Source organism: Taudactylus pleione, unplaced genomic scaffold (assembly GCF_031769625.1).
Source record: "Taudactylus pleione unplaced genomic scaffold, aTauple2 ptg000092l, whole genome shotgun sequence".
Classification (NCBI taxonomy): domain Eukaryota; kingdom Metazoa; phylum Chordata; class Amphibia; order Anura; family Myobatrachidae; genus Taudactylus; species Taudactylus pleione.
This window is the reverse complement of record NW_028284494.1, coordinates 15,022,246-15,048,821: the sequence shown is the minus strand read 5'-3', so window position 1 is coordinate 15,048,821 and position 26,576 is coordinate 15,022,246. Positions and strand designations below refer to the sequence as shown.

At 46.8% G+C, this 26,576-nt stretch overlaps 1 protein-coding gene across 1 annotated transcript in view; it reads right to left on the bottom strand.

Annotated features, from left to right (window-relative positions):
- HCN1 (hyperpolarization activated cyclic nucleotide gated potassium channel 1) overlaps window positions 1-26,576 on the bottom strand; it is a 478,812-nt gene that overhangs the window by 47,731 nt on the left and 404,505 nt on the right. Inside the window, exon 6 of the mRNA XM_088469496.1 lies at window positions 12,652-12,798. Coding sequence (XP_088325622.1) covers window positions 12,652-12,798 — 147 coding nt within the window. The remainder of the gene's footprint in view (window positions 1-12,651; window positions 12,799-26,576) is intronic.

The window sequence follows — 26,576 nt, the reverse complement described above, 5'->3', positions numbered from 1 at the left end:
ACCGGATACCGGCTGTGGGAGGGGAGGTTAGGGATAGGCTGCAGGAGGGGAGGTTTGGGTTAGGCTGTGGGAGGCGAGATTAGGGTTAGGCTGTGGGAGAGGAGGATTAGGTTTAGGCTGCGGGAGGGAAAGTAAGGGGCTGCAGCCGTAAGGGCCGCTGGATCTGCCGGAAGCCTTCAACAGATGACCACCGGACCCAGAAGGCATCACTAGAGCCGTTGGACCCACATTACCAGGTAAGTCACAACTAGACCACCAGGGACATTTTGTCGACATTCTGAACATGTTGACATTTCATCAGTGTGAATGTAAACCTGTTCAATGTTGACATACCACACCTGCTGAAACATATTTATGAAGTAACGCATCTTTCCACCGATAAATTTGCGACAATTTCCGGAACAGCACATCTGATATGTTAGAGGCCCAGGGAAGCGTCTTCAGCGTAGTGATAGTTTCCACTATCACGTTACTGCCGGGTTCGGATAGGGATGAAAAGGTGGTTTTAACTAACAAAAGCAAGCTCAGAAAAGCTAAAATAACTATGGCCCTGATTCAGACCCACTCGCGAGCGGCTGTCCGCTCGCATGTGGGTCGATGTTCTGTACTGAGCATGCGCACGACGGAGGGAGCTCTGTCGTGCGCATGCGCCAGACACGACGAGCGAAGGAAAGTCCTTCGCTCGTTGTGTCTGATCAAAGGGGGCGTGCTGTCGATGTTGATTGACAGCACGCCCCCTTTGGTAGGCGTGCCGGGGGCGTGCCTCCCTGATGGTGGCGTTCCCACGTGAACGCCTCCCGTCAGAAGCCGGCCCACTGACATCACTAGTGATGTCAGTGGGAGTGATTTTGGCTCTGATAGAGCCAAAATCACTCCGGAGCTTGCGGTTGAAAACCTCAACCGTAGGCTCCGGCTCGCAGTTTCGATGGTCGCGATGGTCAAGACCATTGCGGCCATCAAACTGCACGCTCGTATAGGCTGTGGGTGGTGACCCACAGCTATACGAGCGTCCAGGAGGACGCTCCATTTTTTAGGAGGGCAGCCCTCATTCAGAGCGTGCGCTCTGCTCAGAGCGTACGGCTCTGAATGAGGGCCTATATCTTTAATTGCATAATACTTATATTCGACAATTTCTGCATATTTTAAGGATAGAAATGATATTAATAATAATAATAATAATAATAATAATAATAATAATAAATAGACCTCCTAGGCCTCTAGTGCCCATTACTGTGCAAAACAAAGGATACGGAAATGACTGTGTTGTGCTGCTACAGTATTCTTGCCAGTTTACTATCCATATGCATTCCTCAGTCACATTACACCTTGCTGTGGGTGTGGCTGTGCCCCCCACCACCCTCGTCCGCCCAAACTCTTTTGGTCTTGTTGACATCACAACCATGCACCACCACTCCAAGCGTACCAATGACACAGGGGAGCAGCAGTCTGCAGTTTCACATGTAAAAGGCTGCTGGCTGCTTCTCCTTCATGTCAGTGGCTGGAGCTCCATGTGGGGGCGCCATAGGGACGGATAAAGCAAATAGAAAAATAAGGGAAATCCTCCAAAAACCGCAGTTTTCAGAGGTCACATATGGCTCGTAGCAGATATCGGAGCAGAACAGTCCTCATCAGAGCCGTAACTAGACTTTTTGGTGCCCTGTGCCAGAGAGAGCATTGGCACCTCCCCCCCCCATTCTTCAAATAGGTACATAAGATAGTGCACCTGAAAAGGGGCCATGGCCTCATGGGTAAAGGCCAGGGTAGAGATAGGGGAGGCCAGGAGATGCAGGGGATAAGAGAAGAGATAGCAACACGTGAGAATGATAATAAACAGGAAAATTGACAGGTCCAAACAGCGCCCCCTGCCCTGCGGTGCCCTGTGCCATGGCACTGGTCGCACTACCCTAGTTACGGCCCTGGTCCTCATAGTTTCTCTATGGTGCTGCAATGTGACCGCATGCATCAAGCTCTGCGAAGGGCAACCTTTCCGGAGCTGGTGTTCCCTAGCTTACGCCATCAATAGATAACATTGGCTATAGTAGCCTATGGTCATTATATTGCAAAAATCCCTGATGAGGGATCCGAAGGCGGCACATGCGCATATTTAACCTGACTCATAAGCAGATCTATATTGGAAGATAATGCATACTGGTGACCTAAAACACCAATATACTGATGTAGACAGGAGAAGATGATCACAATAAATGATAGGTGCCCCCCTAAACATTGTCCTGTATATATGTGTCTCTATGGACGGGATGTACTAAAGTGAAAATGCGCCCAAAATTTAATGAACTACAGTTTTCGGAGTTTCAACCACATTCCCAATATGTACATAGGGCCTGATTCAGACCCGTACGCGAGCGCTGAGCGCTCGCAAGCAGGTCGATGTTGCCCAAGTGCGCATGCGTGAGAACCGAATAACGATGGCCAAGCCGTCTTTATGGGTCTCACACCAAAGGGGGCGTGCTGTCGATGGTGATTGACAGCACGCTCCCTTTGGTGAGCGTGCCGGGGGCGTGGCTGCCCAGACGGAACGCCTACCGTCTGGGGCGTGCCTGCCCATGGGAATGCCTACCGTCTGGGGCCGGCCCCACTGACATCACTAGTGATGTCAGTGGGAGTGCTTTTGGCTCTGATAGAGCCAAAAGCACTCCAGGCTTTGCGGCAGCGAGACCCTACCGCAAGGGTCTCATCGCAAGCCCGATGGTCGCGATGGTCTTGACGAACGCGACCATCATTTTGGCCGCTCGCTATAGCTATGGGTGGTCACCCACAGCTATGCGAGCGGCCAGGAGGCCGCTCAAAAAAGTAAGATGGCCGGCCCTGGTTCAGAGCGAGCGCTCTGTCAGAGCGTCCGGCTCTGAATCAGGGCCATACTGCGGAAAGCAAAACTTTCCGGAGCTGGTACCCGGTAGGCAATGGCATCAATAGATGGAGCTGCCTAATAGAAACCTATGGGCTTCTTTTTGCAATGTTCCCAGTGAGGGATCCAATAGGATCCCTCCAAGGGTCCCCTGCGGCTTGCGCGTCGGCGTGCTCATGCACAGAAGGACTCCTGGGTCATAAACCCGGAAGTCCTTTTCATCATAAAGGACAGCTCTTTTTGGAAGTTCTATCCTTTGCGATTTTAATCTCATTTGTATGTGCATACCGGCGCTAAAAACCACCGCAATGCATGCGATCAGTGGCGGGATGTATCGCATCCATAATGTGATGCTTGGTACATCCCGCCCTATATATGAGAATCTACACATGCATGGAGCTCTATTGTGTTAGTCAAGGACGGCAGCTTCGTTCCACCTCTCAAGTAGAGTGAGCTGAACAAGTCAGATCAATTTAAAGGACTGCGAAATAAAGCAGATATGCTCTGAATCCCATCTCTTTCATTATGTGCACTCATCGTCTATCAAGAGCTGTCCTCAGATCTCAGCACCTGGGGAATGTTACAAAGGATTCAAATACATTTAATGGTGGAGCAGCCACATTTTGTGGTAACAACGGGCGAGTCTGTCTCTGTCACATAGAATATTATGGAATATTCATCCCATAATAGCTGAAGCCAATGAATGCTCACAGGCAAGTGTGTGTAACACTACTTGTTATAGAAGTACCTCATTTAAATAAAGGATCTCTTCACAATAAGCTCGACACACAGAGGGTCGATGTTTGTGCATTGGGCCTGATTCAGACCCGCTCGCAAGCGGGTCGATGTTTGTGCATTGTGCACAATGCGCATGCACAAGCGCAGCATGCGCAATCCCCGGAGCGACTGAGAAATTCACTCGCTCCGGGGCTTGCTACAAACGGGGCGACTGTCGATGTTGATCAACAGCTCGCCCCGTTTTGTAGGCGGTGTGTTGGGGTGGCTGGACAAACATACGTATTCCTGAAGGAACACCTGCCGTTTGTAGGCGGCCCTACTGACATCACCAGTGATGTCAGTAGTGAGCTTCCGGCTCTATTAGAGCCGAAAGCTCACTGGGACTTGCGGCAGATGAGACCCTACCACAAGGGTCTCGTCGCAAACCCGATGGTCGCGATGGTTGTGACCATCACCTGGCAGCTCGCAAAAGCTGTGGGTGGTCACCCACAGCTTAGCGAGCGGCCAGGAGGCCAGCTTTTAAAAAAAAAAGCGCCCTCATTCAGAGCGAGTGGCCGCCCTCATTCAGAGCGAGTGCTCGCTTTTTGCGAGCGGCTCTGAATGAGGGCCAGACTCCACATTGGGATACATACAGAATGTCGACATGTACTGTATGTTGACAGAGTCATCATGTCAATCTGCGCGATATGCGCTCGAGTAACAACCAATATGGATAGCCTGGTGTTGCTTGAAGGTATTGTGGGAGGCACCATGCCGTTTTTACCCCCCCCAGACTAGAAGTAAACTGCCCAGACATTTTGATGGGAAATGTGGAAAAGGCCCTTTCTATATTATTTTAACACTGCAAAGGTCAGTGCCAATGAATCTGATCATCTATCATCTTCTATAATAAGCATCCACCTCCAATTATATTGCAATTACGCAAACGTATCTTTATTCCACCCTCTTCTCTCCCCCTTTTCGCTGAACCTGGTAGAATAAGGAGGTGGAACTTAGGGATATGGAATTTTTTTTAATACAGACATGCGCATACACGTTTGGTGCACACACAGGGCCTGATTCAGAGCCTTCTGTTTTTTTAGAGCGGCCTCTTGTGACCACCCACAGCTATAGCGAGCGGCCAGGAAGATGGTCGCGATGGTCAAGACCATCGCGACCATCGGGCTTGCGACGAGACCCTTGTAGTAGGGTCTCTTTGCCGCAAGCCCAAGAGTGCTTTCGGCTCTAACAGAGCCGAAAGCACTCCCACTGACATCACTTGTGATGTCAGTGGAGCCGGCCCCAGACGGTAGGCATTCCCATGGGAACGCCTCCATCTGGGCAGCCACGCCCCCAGCCCGCCCACCAAAGGGGGCGTGCTGTCACTCAACATCGACAGCACGCCCCCTTTGGAACGAGACCCGGAGCGACGGTTTGCCCCTCGCTATCCGGGTCTCGCGCATGCGCACGTCGAATCCTGCTCCGTCGTGCGCATGCGCACTGGCCCACCATCGACCCACTTGCGAGCGGGTCTGAATCAGGCCCACAGTACAAAAGTACCTATTTTACACACAAAATGGACTTGTGTTCAACTCTAACTGCAGCATGCCTTGTTAGGTGCAGATTATTGATGAAACATTAGATTGAATTTTTCAGGATGCTAATGGATAAGGCTCATTTAGGGACGTATTCCCTAGTTTACTGGTAAGTGCTCAAGAGAACGTAAATTGTACACTTGTCACACCTGGCTGTTGCACATTTGTGGAAAAGCTCAATATAAGTGACACATGTACACACTCAAGATCCCCCATAATATAAGTGACACATGTACACACTCAAGATCCCCTATAATATAAGTGACACATGTACACACTCAAGATCCCCTTTAATATAAGTGACACATGTACACACTCAGGATCCCCTATAATATAAGTGACACATGTACACACTCAAGATCCCCTATAATATAAGTGACACATGTACACTCAAGATCCCCTATAATATAAGTGACACATGTACACACTCAAGATCCCCTATAATATAAGTGACACATGTACACTCAAGATCCCCTATAATATAAGTGACATATGTACACTCAAGATCCCCTATAATATAAGTGACACATGTACACACAAAAGATCCCCTATAATATAAGTGACACATGTACACTCAAGATCCCCTATAATATAAGTGACACATGTACACACTCAAGATCCCCTATAATATAAGTGACACATGTACACACTCAAGATCCCCTATAATATAAGTGACACATGTACACTCAAGATCCCCTATAATATAAGTGACACATGTACACTCAAGATCCCCTATAATATAAGTGACACATGTACACACTCAAGATCCCCTATAATATAAGTGACACATGTACACACAAAAGATCCCCTATAATATAAGTGACACATGTACACACTCAAGATCCCCTATAATATAAGTGACACATGTACACACAAAAGATCCCCTATAATATAAGTGACACATGTACACACTCAAGATCCCCTTGTTCCAATAATTTAAGACATACTGATGTGTCCTCATATATCTATCCTGTGTGCGCTATTGTGTGAGATGTCTGGAGCGACTTAGATGTTCCGCCATAGGTAACGATTTCTGTGTCCGAATCTTGTGTTTTAGGGCCTGATTATGCACGGATTGCAAGGCTGCGCTCACACGCACACGCTCGCTGCGAAAATATGCTAATGAATGCGAAAACAGCACCATACCAAGACCCCCACCACTGCATAAAGCTGCCCACTTCCCATTACATACATCCGCAAGTCAACGAAAACATTGGTAACATGGAGTAACATCAGACCCATATGCAGAGTCGTGGTTGAGCTTGACATGACTCACAACCAGCGAAGCTTCCTGTCACCATCTAGACCTCTGGCTGCGTATGCTGTCGCTGAGGTTTAATTGTGCACACCCCTGTAACAGCATTCAAATGCACCGGCACGTCTGCGTACCTTCGACCACCCTCCCTCTCTACCCCCAAACGGACACGTCCTGTCAATCACTGTGCGATGGGACCGCTTCCTGATCGCAGCGGCCAGTTCACGCACTGCGATGCATATGCAGAACGGAAACACTGACTGGGTGCGTGCGAGCGCAGCCTTGCGATCCGTGCGGAATCAGGCCCTTAGTTCACTAATAGTGTAGCCGGCCTGGCTCCAGGGGGAGCTGCTCCCTGTGCAGGACGGGTAATCAACGCTCCTCACTTGCGCACGGCTGAAAATGGGGGAGTGGCCTAATTGACATTATTGGGAGGCGTGCCATTAATGTCAGGATGGGGGCGAGCCCGGCATTACGTCAGTAGCTGGGCTGCTCCCAGCTCTCTTCCGGCACTGAATGGATACCGGGGCCGGCACAGCTGTGGCGGTGGAGGTGCCCAACCTCCCAACCGCCTGCAGGACACTTCGTCCCGGTTATGGAACAGCGGGGCAGTGCCCGAAAAACGGGACTGTACCTCTGAAATCTGGAATGGCTGGGAGGGGTGCGTCCTCTATGGGGTGTCACCCCTGTGTGACCGCACTGGTCGAACATGCCTGCAGCCGGCCCTGTAGTGTAGTGAGTACAGTACCTGTGATTAGTAATTTTGGTCTCAGAGGAATTGGTGTAAAGTAGCAGACTGAGTGCGGGATGCATCAGGCATCGCATTTTGAAAGCAATACATCCCGCCACTTATCGCATGCATAGCGGCGTTCGTTAATGCCGTATGCATGTAGTTTTGCGATTAAATCAGATTAGGACAACTTTTCCCTAAAGAGCTGTCCTTTGTGGTGTGAGGACTTCCAGGTTTATGACCTGGGAGTTCTTCAGCACTAGCGTGGCTGTCGGCCTGTGAGAGCCGTGGGGGACACTGGAATGCTATTGGATCCTTCTAGGGCAGGGGAACGTATAAGGCCCCCGGAATCATTTGGTCTGGTCTTTGAGCTTTTTTCTGCTAGCCTCATCTGGATAGCAGGGTGCCTAGAATGGCGTCCTGCAGCCAGAATCTATGCAGCAGTGCCGCCTGGAACGGCCCCTTCCCCATGTGACATCACACGGAGGGCGCGTGGCCTGTGCCAGGCCCGTGAATAATGTTATATATATCAAAATGGCCCTCGGTAGAAACAAGGTTCCCCACCCCTGCTCTAGGGGAACTATACGCAAAAAATTAGGCGATGTGTCTATAGATGGCGTTGCCTATCAGGTGTAAACTCCGGAAAGCTTTGCTTTACTGAGCTTGACACATATGGGGAATGCGGTCATAGCCCCGAAAGCGCCAGTTTTTGGAGGTATGACTGTATTGTACTGTTAGTGCATTCCACCCTAAGAACAAGGATGGGTAGCACAAGTCACTAGCAAAGGACCTTTGTTTTGTGTCTTTTTACCCAGATTGCGTACTCTTTACCATCTTAGGGCCTGATTCAGCATGGATCGCAATTGCGAACACAGCTGCGTAATCGCACGCAATGAAGCTGCGAAAATATGCTGTCTGCCACCACTCAGCCAGCATAGAGACGCCCACTGCTGCTTTCTCACATCCGTAATACCTCGCAGTCCTGCATATACATCGGTAACATTGGAGAATATTGGCCCGTCACGCACAATTACATCAGGTCTGACCTGTCTCAGAAATTGCAAGCCTCGTCGCAAGCAGTGAGTACTCAAGTTGCGTAGGCAATCGCAGTGGCTAATTTTTGCATGTCCATGCAACGGCGCGCCTGCTTTCCTGAAGCCACTCCCCCCAGGGGCGTCTTAAGAGAGGAGGGGGCCCGTGTGCACTCCCTGTGCGGTTCCCCCTCCTCTCTCCCTGGTGGACGGCAGCCGACTGACGCGGCTGGCCAGCCACCGGAGCATTAGTAGACTCCGGGCACTAGAGTGTGCCCGGAGTCTACTGCGCATGAGCAGAACACTGGAAAAATAGCCACGGCGGCCATTTTACGGCGTTCTGAGCAGCGCTGACACCCGACGTGGGACCACGGACAGGTGAGTTTAAAATGATATGGGTGCAGGGTGAGTGGTGCGGGGCCCCCCTGGACCCGGGGGCCCGTGTGCCCCGCACACACTGCACCCATTATAGATACGCCACTGACTCCCCCGTCACCACCCCCAAACGCTCACGGCCTGTCACTCATTCTGCAATGGATTCCTGCCTGCGTGCATAATCGCAGTGCAATCGGCGCACACGCACACTGCGGTGCATACCCATGCGCAGAACGCACCACTCGGCCGATCAGCGTACGCGGTTGCAATTGCGATCCGTGCTGAATCAGGCCCATAGTTTGCTAATAATGCACAAAGTACTGTATTTAGGTTTAATATTTTTGGTTGCAAAACTGGTACAAAGTAGCAGATTAAGACCCATATTTTATAAAAAAGTTCCATGGGACGGCTAAGTCGCAAATTCTGTTGCGCGCCAAACGGGGCTATTTGGCGTGATTTTGAGGATAGCTGTATGTGAACACGTCTGTAAATTAAGCTAAACCAATCAGTATTTGAGGAGGGAAAAATTATTTATTTCATTGATGAAGGTGGGCTTAAAGTTATGTCATCAGTACCAAACTACAGTACCGTTAGATTTACATTCCAGAGCAGTGGAACCACAGTCCCGCAGTATGAGGGCATCTGCAAAGATTGTATGAAAGGTGACACAAATCATGCTTGAACACCCGCCAATACTACTCTTTCCTTTCCAAGCATGATGTATGACAGGTAATTAAACATATGCGGGCTCCCTTCACCTAGAGCTGAATAACTTAGCCGGTTCCCGTCACTGAGATGCATTTTCCTGCCGCAATGTTTTAATAATGCTGTCTGTCACACAGTTGTATGTACGATATAAACGTAACCATGCAGATTATTAATCGGCCTGAAATTATATAAGTGATGTATTTCCCTAACTGTAGACACAAAATAGATCACAGTTTAGAATGTAAAATAAAGAGCACAGTGTGAAACTTGACATGTGATTCAATACATTAATCCTTGTCTGGCAAAAGGCCTCTACTGTGACGAATGATGAAATCAGTCAGGTCCAGCTATCAGTTATGTTAAATTCACCAAGGGGGACCCAAAGAGTGGCATGATTTAAAGTTTATTGTATAGATCAGGAAGAGTACAGACCATTACCATCAGGGACAGGGGATGGTTTATCTTACACATGAAAGTGGTGGTGAAACATAATGGCCACAGTATCAGGGGAAATATAACCTCTCAGGAAGGGTAATAGGCCTTTCCAATTTATCAGGCCCCAGAACTAATCAAGGTGGCCGCAGAGAGGATTAAGACAAGCTAGTTTTAGTGTGCTAAATGTGAAGGATTTCTGACCTCTAGCCATTCTGTGGGCTGCCCTTTACACTCATCGCTTCAGTAATAAGCAATTCGGTTTCCTGGATTTTCTATACAGTGCATTTTTAGACCTTTGCATTATTTCTATGTTTAAATCTGTCAGACTTTCTGCTTTGGGTAGAAAATGTGATTGGGGCTTTCATACCTTTTTTATGTCCAATACAGTTATTTTTGGATATTGCTCAATCACACACACACACCAGCTCTAGGATTGAAAGTAGCAATCCCATGAATAAATTAGCAGTAGATTTTTACACAAATCACTGTGGCAGGCTATAAGGAAATTATTGGTAATTTCCATAGCTCCTTGATTTGTTTCTTCAGGTTGCTATTAATGATTATAATTCTGCAGTAATTTGTCACTGTATGGAACTGGAATGGTGTAGTTAGAAGAGAGGGACTGTCCCGATATAATCGGTATAGTTGGGAGGTGTGTGTAACTGGCAGCCATACTCTCCAACTTCCAGAGAGATTTTGAAAAGGAGATATTGATAATTAGGAGGAGAGCTAAGAAATATGATTGCTTAAGCTTTAAGTTGCATTTTATAAATGACTAATAGTAACAAAAATATATATATGAAGTAGTTTCGCTTGTGAGCAGTTTATGGTGTTATGGGGTCTATTTATTAGAACTCTGGTGAAATTCTGTAGTGATATGCGCATGGACATAGTTATTGACCCAGGGGGATCCAAAAAGGCCTCTCTGTTTTCACTTGTTCCCATTGCTGAGTTCAAAAAAGATTTTGGCCACTTGGAAAACTGACTCAGACCCAAAGAGGTCTATGGGAATGTGGGTAAGTTACGCAAAATACGTTATCAACGGTGTCATCCTCTTAAGTTGTAAGTAGTGGGATAGGATCATTCCCTGGAGGCTTGGCTTATCTACACTTATATAAATAGGTGCCTTGAGGGCTTAAATTAAATAGCTAGGAAAACATTGCATCCAGGTATTTTGCTTCTCATTAGGTTTTGAATAGCCTCTAGTTAACATATATAGAAGGACATGTCTCAGAGGTAACAGATCCATAAGAAAAACACTGGAAAAAACTATTTTGCATTAGATGTTCTGTATATCCAAAGTCACTCCACTGGCTCCCTATACCCACAACATTAAATTCAAAATCCTCTAATTAACCTATAAAGCCCGAAGCAGTTGCAGATAATAGCTCAACTACGTAAAGATCGACATTGCGTTTGAATTGCGTGGACCTCTGAATCATTTCCTATCCTATCTCCGACGATACTTCTTCTCACCCACTCTGCTTCGCCAATGACCGCCTCCTCCCACTTTGGTCTTCCTGTGCTGCCCTCAACCTCTGGAATGCCTTTCCAAACTTGCCTCCAACCTCCCAACCTGGGCCGGCTCCAGGTTGGGAGGCTCCAGGAGCACCATGTGAGGCTCTTTAAAGTGTGCCCCTACATCGCGCGCAGCTAAGCCACGTGCAACCAAAAATGGAGGCATGGCCTAATTGCCATAGGCCACCCCCCCCTACATGACGTTATTTGGAGGCATGCCACCAAATAACGTCAGGCTGTGGGGAGCCTCACTAGCCGGGCTTCCCCCAGCCCCTCTCCAGTCACTGAATGGATGCCGCGTGCATGCGCACAGCATCCATTCTGACTCCGGGGTCTGGCACCGATGCAAAGCTACGGTGGTGGGGAACCCCAACCTCCCGATTTGACCACTCGTGGGCCACTTCGGCCCACGGTTGGAACAGCGGGACAGTACTATTCCGATGAAATCGGGATGTTGGGGAGGGGTCCGCACTGGTCGAACACCTCTAGAGCCTGGCCCTGCTCCCAAATCATCTCTTCTCACAAACCTTCCACCCCTCCTCCTAACTCTCCAGCCCCTGTATCCCAGAGCTCTGACCTCTCCCTCTTTGTGCCCTCCATTTGCCCTTTAGAATGGGTACTATCATAAGTCGGATCTTCTCTCATATATATTTTCTACTTAATTATGTAATCTGAGCACTATAGTTATGTGTATTGGTTAGTTATGTGCTTGTCTTTATCAGCCTGTACCCAAATAATGTTTCACCCCTACAGTAAGTACGGCGCTAGGGAACTCTTGTGGAACAATCTACACTAAAGATAATAAAAACCTGATTGTATTTTAAAAAAATAAACATATTAAAAACATACAGGGTGGGATGCACTATCCTCTATTATGCGGTGAAACCCCCGAAAATGCAGTTTTCGGAGGTTTGACCGCATTTCTCATATGCACCAAGCTTTTAGACAGTAAAGCTTTTCGCAGCTTGGAGCTGGTGGGCAATGCCGTCTTCAGGTGGGTGTGCCCAATACAAGCCTATGGGCTTCTTATCGCATTCTGAACTGAAAGGGATCCAATTGTATCCCTCAAAGTGTCCCCCACGCCGCACGCTTCATTCTGCGCAGAAGGACACCAGAGGGACTTCTGGGTCATGAATCTTGAAACCCCTCTATCGCAAAGGACAGCTTTTTTCGGGAGAGCTGTCCTTTGACATTTTCTTCATGCATACTGACGTTATTTATGCCGGCATGCATGCGACGAGTGGCGGGATGCACCGCATGCAAAATGCGATGCTTGATTCATCCCGCCCCTGATCGCAATAAATAAAATGACATGCTTAGGTCAAAAATTAAGTTGACAATGCCATGCATTTATGAAGCCACACAAGCTTGTTATCAATATGTAATGACATCACTGACATATGGATTCCTGTGTACCGTACCTCCCTCAGTGGATCATTGAGCTCGCTCAGAATATTGTCCTCATCGAAGATCTTTCCTTGGTACCTGTGCTCATAATAGTCATGTATCTTCTGTCGCATGTCAGAAGGCAGTTTGTGAAAGGACATGTACTGTTCCACTTGTTTGTACTGTGAAAATAGAAGAGACATTAATTAATTACAGAGAAGCAAATATCCTAAACACCTTTCTGTACAAATACACTTTACTATGCTTAAAATGTTGCAAAATCAAATATTCTGTAAGTGTGTTAGGGGATATATATATATATATATATATATATATATATATATATATGATACAGACCTAGTTTCTGGCGCACACAAAGATTTGTTTCGCAGACGTACAGTATAGCAGCATAGGTGGACTGATGGAAAAAAAGAGGTCTATAGGGATTCTCCTCTCCCCAGTACAATTGGGTGCTGTATTGATGCCATTTACAGATGACATGTAGAAACTTTTCAGCAGAAAATGATCCAAGTGATGAAAAGCTAACCTTTTAGCTACTCCTTAATTTTACACTGTGCTATCTATTTATCTGCATTTTTGCTGGAAAACAGGGTTACAAGTGCTTCTCCCCATATATACCATGAACAAAATCAGTGATTTGGGATTTTACCGCAGTCCCTATAGCTGTGAAGAATTTATAAAATTGCTAAAAGCTCAGGGCCTCATTTATCAACGAGTTTTATCATTCACAACGAGTGATAACTCTTTGCGTAGGATAATGGTGCTCCAACCAATTAGCTCCCAACTGTCATCTGTTTGAAAAATGACAGGTGGGAGGTGATTGGCTGGAGCAACATTTATCATACGTGACGAGATTTATCACTCATTGTGAATGTTAAAACTCGTTGATAAATGAGGCCCCCAGTATGGCGTTATGTCATACTTACCGACTTTCTGGGAGCATTCTGGGGGCTCCCAGGGAGGTGCGGCAGGAAGGGTGGGGGCGGCTTAAAGGGCGGAGCGGGGGAGTGACGGTACAATCGCATCATTGGAGTCCCACCCCCTGTTCCCTGCTTTATAATACCAATATTACCGGCATTATCGAAGCAGGGTGCGGGTCTATGATGATGCGATTCAGTGCAAATTTGCGTCATCACTTCCCCGTACCACCCACTGTCATGTGCAGGCGTGCCGGGCGGCAGTCATTCGGTGACTTGCCTACTGCTGCGGGTTCCCGGGAGTGGCACACGATTTTTGGGAGGCTCCCAGCAGTCCCAGGAGAGTAAGCAAAGTATGTATTATGTATTCTGACACGTGAACATGAAGGCTGTTTACAATACCACTGGGGGACGCTTTTTGATGAACACCGCAAGGTTCTTTGATAAATATAAGTGGTAATACGTAATGTATCACTGTGATAAAGTTTGTTATCTACCACTGCTGTAGGTTTTTCACTGGTTAGTAAATAGACCCCTCAGTCTACTGGCACGAAGAGTTCTGAATGTTTACTGGAAAACCTCTAGGCGCATTGCTGGTAAATATATTGTGAAAAGATCCCAAATCTTGTCTGTAAGAATTCCGTTCATAGTAATGTGTTACTGACACAATCTGATTTATAATGCATGATTCTTGATCCCGCTGGCAAGTGTAAACACTGTCCTAGTTCCCTATGACAGCTCACTCCGGATGCCTATTACATGCAGAAAGTGCAGATACCTTTACCTGGCACTAGATACATTTTCTAGTTTGTTTGTCTCACCGACCCAAGAAACAGATGTAACGGTGCTTTAGAACGCTGCAAGTTACTAGCCAGCAAGCCGTAACATTTCAAAAGTCAAAAAGCTCTGCCCTGGACACCCATTATCTGAAAGCAGAATGTGGTTCTCCTGGCAGGCAGGGTATTCCAGTCTACTCGGCAGTCAATGCTCTGCATGCAGGGCATCAAAAGCTGAAGTGCCCGTGTGTGCCAAGGCTACAGCATTTCCCATTCAAATCAACATGGAATTAGGAGAGCGCTTTTAAAAATGCAATAACCTGATTTAGCTGCTGTATATACTGTACGAATGCTGTAACCTGAAGTGCAGTGTTATTTTTTGTATGGAAATATTGCCTTTTTTATTAGCATTCAGAACATGGAAATATTGATTGTATTTGTTTACTGTCGCTAGGTACGACACGCAATTTAATAAGACGACTGTAAATATTTCTGATCCGGACTGGAAAGTACCCAGTGAATTTAGTGTCTATTCTCCAACAATGTAATTTTTATTGCTGGTTATATAATTTCCTAAACAAATACCTACTGTCAGCATAGTAGATCTATTCCATTAAATTGACAGACTGTTTCCACTTTAGATATTTATTACAATAGAAGGATTATGTTAACGCAGTGCATTTTCTATGAATATCAAGCAAAGAAATGAGAGGAGAGAAACGAATAGTATGACTTATGCAACCTGCCATAAAGCAATTTACTTAGAGTGCAGACTATGGAGAACAAATAGAGGTCTGCACGGTGAATCAAATTCACGCTGTCACCCCCAAAACATTGAAAAGCTGTCACTCACGCTGTGAAGTGATTGAAACACCTATATTATCACATATGAATAACGGCCTAGCACACTGTAATCAGAGCCACAAAATACCAGGCTGCAGACTACACAGGATTCCAAAACTTTATCTTGAAAATAAAGATTATAGGACCACCTACTGCATTGAGGTTCTCTTCACCGAATGCTGCAGTTTATCAGCTATTCAGGTCATGCTCTGATTTATGACTATATTGTACAGCAAATTGTTAATGGGTTACACAGCCTAATGCTTGGACAGGCTCTCTCTATCACTTGTGGCTCTACCAGCACACTCTGGCAGAAGAGGTCAAATGATAACTTACAATTATAATCACAATATACAACAGTAAAGCATTATATCTATAAATTTTAAGCAATGCAAAAAACTTATATATTATTAGACATTGTGCTTTACTGTTATACAAGTTACTTCTTTTACAAATCTAAATTTTTTATTTGGGCTGGCTGGGAGGTCAGTACTGTGGCACAGTGGTTGGCATTGCTGTCTAACAACATTGAAGCCATTGGACCAATTTCAAACAGGTCCCTATGGCCTTATACCATACTTGCCTACCTTTAGGCTGTCCCTTCCAGGTGGGGACAGCCTGGTCGACTCTCTGTACACAGCAGTTGGGTGGAGCATGGCGCGTGGTGGCTCAATAGCATCATCGTGGCCCCGCCCCCCACTGTGCAGAACCAGTAATACAGGTATTGTACAGCGGGGGGCGGGGCTTCAATGACGCGATTTAACACGAATCGCGTCATCTGGTCCCCCGGACTGCATACTAAAGGGTCTATTTACTAAGCAGTGTTAGGAGACAGAGTGAAAAGTGATAAGGTGCCAGCCAATCAGCTCCCAAATGCCATCTCACAGGCTGTGTTTGAAAAATGACAGTTGGGAGCTGATTGGCTGGTACCTTATCACTTTTCACTCTGTCTCCTAACACTGCTTAGTAAATAGACCCCTAAGTGGCTGGCAACGGGGGATGCGGGCTGGCTGCGGCTGGTTCCGGGAGACTTGCCTAGTGTTCCGGCTGGTCGGGAGCGTAACACGATTATGCCTTATACTGATAGATTTATTGGTTTCAGACAAAATTAACCCTAGATGTATTTATGTATGTGTGATATAGAATATAGATTGTAAGCTCCAAGAGGATAGGGAGTGATGTGAGTGATAAATATTCTGTTAAGCCCTGTGTGATATGTAGGCAATATAACTTAAATATCTATATAAATAAATACATATGAAGAGAGGAATGCTGCCTATCTTTGCATCACCAGAGGCTGGCAAGTCTTACCTAGTGGGCAGGAGGATCACTTATGCATCTATCCTCATTCTTCGAAACTATGGAAAACTAAACAGTAGGGGTAACTTTCAGGAGGTGCACTAATATATATTGTATGGTAATCCTACTGATTACCATACAATACAGAGAGTATTCTAATGTAAAATACACACTGCCTGCTAATGACCGCCATAACATACAGAAAGCATCCTAGGGACCACAATACTGTGCAGAGCAGCAGTGTGTGCATTACCCCCGTAGTCAGCCATCGGATGGGCATCAGAAAGCTGCATCCGATGGCTGCCGACAATCGAATTCCTGGTATTCGATGGAAAAAGTACTTCCATCGAACAAGAAACATCAATAGTTGCTAACCATTGGTTTCCGATGCTCATATCTACTCGTTGTGAATGATAAAACTCATTGATAAATGAGGCCCATAGGCTGCAGTCACTATGCAGTAGCACATCGGGTTAGAGGACAGACTTCCCTGCAGACTCTGGGTCCTAGTGCCCAGCATATATGCACAGTGAGAAGAAAGTGCAGGAGCGTACTGCTTTCAAACAAAAACAAGCACCCATCGCTATGGCTGGCTGATGGTAACATAAAACGTATGGAGAACCAACCCGGATCCAAAGCTGCAGATATTGGGGTTCATGTAATAGGGTGCGAACTTGAAGCATCGGCAAGACCCGTCATTTAAAAGCCAAAACCAGGTTAATTTTGCCTTTTAAAATACTACTACTTTAAAACATCGGGCAGTCTTGCACAGGGCTCGCCGATGCTTGAAGTCCGCAGCGCATTACACATACCTACTAGTCTCTATTAGTAGTGCTGCACCTATGGGAGGTCCGGCAAGTAGTGATATACTATACTTACAGTGTATTTGGTAATAATGAAAGTTAGGAGGGATGTAGTTATAATCTAGTGTAATGCAATAGAATGCCGGTGCCGAAATCCCGACACCTGTCAGAATCCTGGCGTCGGCATCCCGACGGTAAGTCCTGGGGTAGTGGGAAGGTTAGGGTTAGGCACTAGGGGAAAGGTTAGGGTTAGGCACTAAGGGGGGACGGTTAGGGTTAGGCACTAATGGGGAGCGCGGGAGGAGGTTAGGTTTAGGCAACCGGGAGGGAGAGTTAGGGTTAGGGAGGGGGAGGGTTAGGATTATCCACTAAGAGGGGAGGATAGGTTTAGGCACTAGCAGGGCCGTAGAGAGCCCTGCAGGGCCCAGGTAGAGGGGGCGTGGCCTAATAGTGTGAGGCGTGGCCTAATAGTGTGAGGCGTGGCCTAATAGTGTGAGGCGTGGCCTAATAGTGTGAGGCGTGGCCTCGCCCCCTTGAGCAAAAATTTTAAATAAAACACACTTTTGCGGCGCTGCACACTCGGGAGGGGGGCGCTGTGAGCCCCTCAGCCCGGTGCAAAGCCAGGGCGGCGCGATTAGTGTGATCACTCCCATCCACAGGCACAACAGACTGATGTGGCTGCTGCTCAGCAGCCACATCAGTCTCCCACTGCAGCTCAGCACACGCTGTGTGATGGGCTGCTGTGACGGAGAGAGAAGGGAGGGGGGGGCGGTGCCGGGCCCCTCCGGAAGCCCGGGTAAATAGTACCCGCTCCCCCCCCTCTCTGCACCCCTGGGCACTAGGGGGTGGAGGTCAGGTTCAGGACGGGGAGGGAGGGTTACGGTAGGGAGAGGGGGAGGGTTAGTATTGGTATCCTAACCCTTTTGGAATGCTGGCGTCAGGATTCTGACCGTTGGGATCCCGAGTGCCTGCATCCCGTACCCAACCCCAGTCAGGGTTCCTTTTCAGATATAGGCAGCTTATTACATACCTTACTATGTATTTTGCACAGTATTATGCTCAATCTCCTACTACTCTTGCATTTATGCTTCTTGTATGTCCTATATTTTCATGTTATTCCTCTATATCACAGGTTCTCAAACTCGGTCCTCGGGACCCCCAAACAGTGCATGTTTTGCAGCTCTCCTCACATAATTACTAGTGATATAATTAGCTGCACCTGTAGATCTTTTAAAATGTGTCAGTGAGTAATGAATACACCTGTGCACCTGCTGGGTGACCTGCAAAAAGTGAACTGTGTGGGGTCCTGAGGACCGAGTTTGAGAACCACTGCTCTATATCAGCGATTCCCAACCTCAATCCTGAAGGCACACTAACAGTCCTGGTGTAGTGATATCCATGCTTAAGCACAGATGGTTATATCAAAACAACTAAGGTACTAATTAAGTCACCTGTGCTCAACTATGGCTATCCTTAAAACCTGGACTGTTATACCCCTTTTCCACCTAAATTCCGGGTCTGACCCAGAGTTGGAACAAAGTTCCTATCTGGATCAGACCCGGAATTTTGCCGGCGCCGACTCGGGATATTCCCGAGTCAGCGTCGCTCACACCGACCCGACTTTTGCGGAGTGAAAGTGGTCGCTTGGAGATGACGTCATCTCCAAGCGCCACTGAAGCCGGACCAATCAGCTGGCTAGCAGCGCAGTCCAGGTCATCGTGACCCGGAGTGCGCTGTTCTCACAGCAGGGTTTCACGGGCTACGCCCGTGTTAAACCCTGCTGGTTACCTGGGTTGGATTGCCGGTCACTCGACCCGGCGATCCAACTCTCTCCCCTTTTACACCAGGGAGCTGCCCGGGTTAACCCTTCAAAAACCCGGGTTTTAGCTCCGGTGTAAAAGGGGTATAAATGGAGCACATAGGTTATTATTGCAAAGAACAAAAGGAACAATAGAAGTGCTTCAAGTAGGTTGTGTAAATATTCTCAGTAGCTCTATGTACTTATCGGGATTCTAACCACCGGGATCCCGAGCTCCGGCATCCCATACCCAACCCCCTAAAGAATCACAATAAATATTTCATTGCCAGCAGTATACATCCACTTCACAGCTTATTTTGATTATCAAAGGCCATTATTTTAGTACCCTGCCTATTTCATTTTCCCCGTTAATATGTATCTCGTTTATTGTCTGGCACATTTCCCGTATTTAGCTTGTTCTCACTTGTCTCTGTTCCCCTGGTTTCCTGTGCTGCCTCTGAGTTTATACTGAAAAGATGATTGCCAGCAGCCATAATCATCTGCTGTTCTCAGGAATCAATGACCACTTCATATTAGAAAAACACAGGAGTGAGATTAGTGTGTTCCCAGCTTATATGCAGCAGTTCCACTGCAGCATCTATTTCCCCACAATCAAAGGTTCCTTTTGAAGCAACAAACTCTTGCATAGAAATCATCCCACACACACATGAATGTCGACACTGTAAATGTCATCAGTAGGCATGTCGACAATGAGGTTTTCTATGCACTTATGAACTAACCCTAATGGCAGCCAAACCCTAAAACTTAAACCAGCTGTGGATATTTACATGACAATGTCGACATGTTGATCTGCAACATTCCGTCCATGTCAAAATTTTGAATGTCGACATCATGGCTGTATACCCATACTAACCTACTCTCCTGGAAAGCAGGTCATCCTCCCTCATCCTATTTTGTGCACTGCGCATGATGACGTTATTCTCAATGTATCGGTGATTCGTGGCACCGCGCCAAAGGGCACTGGTCTGTGATGGAGCAATTTTCCCACTTCACCCCCCCGCCCTGTCCCCGGCACTAGCCACTTGCATGCCCTCTCAGGGCACTCCAGTTCACCTCCCAAATGCCAAACAATTGTGGGGAAAATAAAATCTGGGAAATAAGCACAGACTGCAGGGTCAGAGGTCAACGACAGCTACTACCAGAGCCTGTCACATAGTGCTGGGGAGCTCAGTAATGCATGTCCACCCAGTTAGATGATGAGTGCCTCCATCCATAAGGAAAGAGCTGGCGGTCACTAGGACCTACCGCAGCTCTTCAGGAGGTCTGACCTCCGTCATGTGCTGCTGCTCTTTTGGCATGCTGCATGTTAGGATGCACCAAGAGACTTGGCTCTGTTATAGCGCCATACAGGCCCCCAAAATGTGTCCACATCCATATATCACCACTCATACTTGCCTACGCTTCCGGAAGGCTCAGGATATTTCGGGTAGCACCCTGCACCCCCGCAAGTCTAGGCAGATTTCCCGCATCCTGCCTGCTGCCTAGTGAAGCGGGCAGAATGGGGAGATTTAATGGGGAATTTGCGGATCTGTAGAGAGGGGGCGGGGCTAAATGACGCAAATAGCGCAGTTTAGCCCTGATCCCTCCTTGTGGACCCACAAATTGCGGACTTCTCCAGGAAAGGGACGGGGTCTAATTACATTTACAGCCCAGCCCCCCCCCCCGAACAGGCTAGCAGCAGCTCTCCCGGGGAGGATTTATATGAAGTCGGTAAGAATGCCACCACTGCTTACATCAAGGAGCACACTGCTATACACCATTAGGGTATATGCGCTGCAACAACGCTCAGCATCGCTCTATACGCTCCAGGCTGCACCTGCCACTATAACTTTGTATAACTTTTGCGAGGCTCCGCCCTGTTTTCATGAGGTCCCGTCCCTTCCCACGAAGCCACGCTACCTTTTCGGGCGAAGGGTCCTTATTCTTGGTGCACAAAAGTTGGGAGGTATGTAATACACCCGCTCTGGCGGTCCTCACCCTGCTCTCCTGGGTAAGCAAGGTAACTAAGCATGCACAATGGAGTCTTATTTGGGCTTTCAGAAAGTTTCAGTTCAGATACTGTAGCGTAGAAAACAGTGTATGAGTAAAAATATAAACACATCTATAGCATGACAGAGATGGAGATGTCGGACATCTATATATATATTTATATTTGCAGCTGCAATAGCGTCCACCTCTGAGTCCAGTCCAGTTTGCTGGACATACCAAGAAATACTTCCCCGGCATTTCTTTCTTTCTTTTTTTTTTTTTCATCTCTTTATTTGTAAAGGTAAGTGACAGACGAAAAGGATATACAAACATCCAAAGAGCAGGAATCCGCATCAATCACTGCTATAGAAAAGCAAAAATACAAGACATCATGGGTAACGATAAAACTACAATACTCTACGTCACACGGTACCAGAAAATCAGTGGTGTTCCTGAAACGCAGTACACAAAGAGACACAGACGGTGCTAGATAAATGATAAGTAGAATTTGATTGGTTGCTATGGGCAAGAACTCCACTTCTAAAAACTCTCATTTTAGTAAATATACCCCAATAAATGCATACTTGCTGACCTTTGGGCTCTGGAGCAGCTGAAGTGGGTGGTGCCGGGGACGTGGAGACGCAGTCGTCATACATTACTGACACATAAATGTCAAGGGAGATAACTGTGATTGTTTTAAACGAGAAGTGGAATTTTGACATTTTCAAACCATAAAAATGGCACCTCCAGCATTTGGCTCCCAGGGCACATGCCACACACCACTGGAATGTTATTAGTAGCCGAATTGTATTTTAGGTTTTGCAGTTATTTAAACAGTTCTATAACTGTGTGCAGATCCAGCAAAATTTGCCTAACCTCCAACATGACCCCTTCCACCCGGTACATAATACTCTGCTCCAGGACTTCCCACCTAATTAATGATTGCAGACATTTGTGTTGATATAGGTAATAGATGAGGCAGGTGTTTCACCACAGGTGGCTGCAATCATCAATTAACAGAGAAATCCAGGAGCAGAGCATTTTGTACTGGGTGGAAGGGGTCATGTTCGATGTTCTGCATTTGTAGTTGTACATGTGAAAGGAATCAGAGAAACATAGGGCCTGATTCAGACCTGCTCGTAAGCGGGTCGATGGTGGCCCAGTGCGCACACGTTGCGCGCGCGAGCCCCGTAGCTAGTGAGACCTTCACTCGCTCCGGGGCTCAAAGTAAAACAGGGTGGCTGTCGATGTTGATCGACAGCTCGCCCCGTTTTGTAGGTGGGGAAGGGGGGTGGCTGAACAAACGGAGGCGTTCCCGAAGGAACGCCTGCCGTTTGTGGGCGGCCCTACTGACATCACTCGTGATGTCAGTAGTGAACTTCTGGCTCTATTAGAGCTGGAAGTCCACTCGGCATTGCGATTGCTAAAACCCTACCACAAGGGTCTCCACACAATGCCGATGGTCGTGATAATCACAACCATCGCCAGGCCGCTCGCACAGGCTGTGGGTGGTCACCCACAGCTGTGCGAGCGGCCTGGAGGCCGGAATAAAAAAAAAAACTCCCCGCCCTGATTCAGAGCATGCGCTCGCAAATAGTGAGCGGCTCTGAATCATGCCCATAATCTGTACGTTTCTGCTCCTCTTTTAGTGGCATATTTCATACTTACCAACTATCTTGGTATGTCCGAGAGTCTCCCGAATATATTAGCATTAAGTAAGAGTCCTGCAAATGATTTGTTGCCATCCGCTGCCACCGGAAGCCTGTGGCTTCGTATAATGTGGGGTGGGGCCGTGATAACACGATTGCTGCACCACGCCTCCCGCACCTCCCACCTGGTTGCCCGTCCCAGAGAGGACAGCCCAAAGGTCAGCAAGTATGTCATATGTATTAACATATTTGTGCAGAGTTAGTTCGGAACAAGCATTTTGGCTTCTCTATAAGATTGCTGTCTCTGTGTCGTCTTATAAAAAGTCACATCTGAAACATTTAAGTAGTGTAGCCAAAGCTGTAATTCCTGTAATAACTGGAGAGCTACGACTCCCCCCACCATAGCAGAATGGTTCACCAGACTGGAGTTCTATATGACCATGGACGATTTCATGATGTCCGATGCTACTAAATTTAGAGAGTTTAGCGCAAGGCTCCCTCCTACCTCAATCAGGGGTGCTGACAGCATCGGCAGACCCAGGTAAAAGGGAGTGTGGTCTAATCCTGGGAGGCATGGCCACGACCTCTTAGGGAAAAAAAAATAAAAATACCTTTTGCAGCGTCGCTTTATTAGTGTTCAGGGTGGCCGTTAATTCACTTGGCGGCCTAATTACTTCCTCAAATTCATTCTCGGACGGTGCACCCTTTCCCCTCCTTTCCCTCTGTCTCTCTTTTCTGCTCTTGCAGCCCTATTTATCATTCTTTTTTTACCTAAAAAGAAAGGGTGTTTTCACACCCATTTCACATTATTTTAGTTTCACTAATATGTATTAAAGGGCTTTTGGAGCAGTTTTCGTAAAAAACTACTCCAAGCCCTTCAATTCGCACATTTTTAGTAAGCATTTCCCATACTTGTAATGTGATCTACTCAGATTTACTAAAAATTAATTGTAAAAAAATTTCAGTGAAAGCCCTATGCAGGGGCGTATCTATAATGGGTGCAGTGTGTGCGGTGCACACGGGCCCCCGGGTCCAGGGGGGGCCCGCACTGCACACCCTGCACCCATATTATTTAAAGCTTACCTCTCCGAGGTCCTGCGCAGGAAAAATGGCAGCGGTGGACAGTTTTCTTGCGTTTTGCGCATGCGCAGTAGACTCTGGACACACTTTAGTGCCCAGAGTCTACTAATGTTCTGGTGGCCGGCCGGCCGCTTCAGTCGGCTGCTGGCCGCCGGGAAGTTAGGAGGGAGCCCCGGACGGGGAATGCACATGGGCCCCCTCCTCTCTAAATATGCCCCTGGCCCTGTGATAATGACGCCATCTGCAGATGGTATTATTAGGGCTTGTCCCCGTTTCCCCGACTCCTGCACTGCCCTAACAGGCAGAGCACAGCCGTGAGTCGGCCCCCTGTGATCAGCTTTATGGTCTTATTAGACTACAAGCTGATCACTTTAAAAAATAAAACAGTAAAAAAAACAACAACACTTACCTGCATCCAGGGACCGATGATCGGTGCTCCGGTGAGGTCCTCTGGGACTCCGGTCAGATAGTCTCCGGTCTCCTGCACTGTGACCCCAGTCAGCTGCTCTATGCCGGCATCACAGTTAACAGCATAGACCTCACCGGAGAACCAGTCACCAGGTAGGTAAGTGTAAGCTGAGCAGGGGGAAGGGGGTGGGGGCAAAAACTACCCTAAAAAGTGTGCAGAGAGGATTTGCAGGCTCTGTCCGTGCATGCAATATTTCATACATCCTTGTGATGTATTCTAATATCACAATGCAGATTGTGATAAATAGAGCCCTAAGGGGTATATTTACTAAAGTGCGGGTTTTTAGAGGTGGAGATGTTGCCCATAGCATCCAATCAGATTCTAGTTATTATCTTCTAGAAGGTGTTAGATAAATGTTAAGTAGAATCTGATTGGTTGCTAGGGGCAACATCTCCACTTCTAAAAACTCTCACTTTAGTAAATATACACCTAGGTCTCTGCCAATGTTGCGTTTTGTTTAGTTCTCTTAGTTGTGGTAAATCTGTTATTGTCTGCTTTACTGATATTGACAGTACCATGCTTTATGTGGGTGTTTTGCACTCTTCGTCAACAACTCTGGTGATTTTAATAAATGTCTTTTTGGGAAAAAAAATCCAAAAACATATTTGCGCAGGAAATCACCTGAAAACTGCTGTGTCAGATGAATCCGGCAAAAATTATGTCCCCCTAGATGATGTTAGCCATTGTAACCTATGGGCTACATATTTCCACATATTTTTCGATTTCCACATATTTTTTTGGGAAAGGATCCGAAGGATCACATTAGAGATCACTTTACTTCTTACACCATACTTGCCTACTCTCCCGATTCGTCCGGTGGCTGAGCCGACACGGGCGTGATGCTGGAAGCAGCTGCATCCAAAAAAGCTGGACCGCTCACACAGGAAGCCGTACATAGCCGGTGAAACTGCAGCTGCCATAGAGCTGAAGCAAATTTTGATGTTGTGACCGATGATGCATCGATAATGTGTCTAAAGATGCTCCAAGACCAAATGCACTGACTCATGACGCTGCGTCTCAGTGTTTAGAAAATCGGCTAACTCAGAACTCTGTGTCGACATTATCACAAGTTACCATGCCGGCATTAACTATCTTCTTGTCATTAGATAACATCAGGGTTGATGTATCCAGCAGTGAAAAGAATAGAGAATTGGACTAGTGGAGAAGTTGCCCATGACAACCAATCAGCATCTGCGAATCATATTATATGATGTCGTTGATAAATCCTTTCTGAGATCGGATTGGTTGCTATGGGCAACAACTTCACTGGTCCACTTCTCCACTCTTTTCTTCTTTGCTTGATACATTAGACCCGTTATCTCATGATGGCATTAGTTAGCTACTTTAAGCTGTATTTCGCCACTTGTTCAACTCGGGTCGTCGTCCCCATAGAAGACTATAGGGGTGGCGGTAAAGAGGGACCACAGGAGAAATCTGTTATTTTTGTGTGGTTTACCTCTTGGTAAATTATGAGAAGCTGATATACAGCCCTTCTAGTAGCACCGAACATCTTTTTGTGCTTCTTTTTATCTTCAAATGCGTCTTATTCACACAATGATGTGATTAGATAGCACAAGCAGCTGCTGCTGATTAAAATGATATGCAACATGTCTATGTTCTCTGAGCGAGTGCGGGTGTATCAGCATGTGAAATGCTACGTTACAGTGTCAGCGGCTGTTACACTGTAACGTAGCATTTCACATGCAGATACACCCGCAGTCACACTCAGAACATAGATAGCACAAGCAGCTTCTGCTGATTAAAATGATATGCGGCATGTATATCATTTTAATCAGCAGAAGCTGCTTGTGCTATCTCTTCACATCTCTGAGCGAATAAGTCGCATTTGAAGGTAAAAAGATGCACGACGAAACACTCTGCGCTACCGAGTCACACTAAGCTCCCGCGTTGTGTGGCGCGACTTGTAGCGCACAGAGGATAGATGTATGGTGGCACATCTGTAAGCCTTTTATCGCAGCTTCCTAAATTATTTGTAATAAGATGTCTATCGATGGTCCCTCCTTCATGTTGTGTAATGTAGAGATGAGCACACATGCTATTGCTTCTACTGTAGTAACAATATTACACGATGAGGCGTATGTCTGTTCTCCACTATTTACAGATTTCATTACAGATCCTCCATTGATTTACTGTAAATATTGAAAGACAAACAAGCCAACCATCATTCAATTGGGGAAATTTATCCGGGTCTTAAGAACACATTTTATATATTTATTGTTTATGATATATTTTATTTGTACCTGATTACAAGTATAAATGGAAGCTGTTACTACCTTGGTATCTATAATGGTAGCA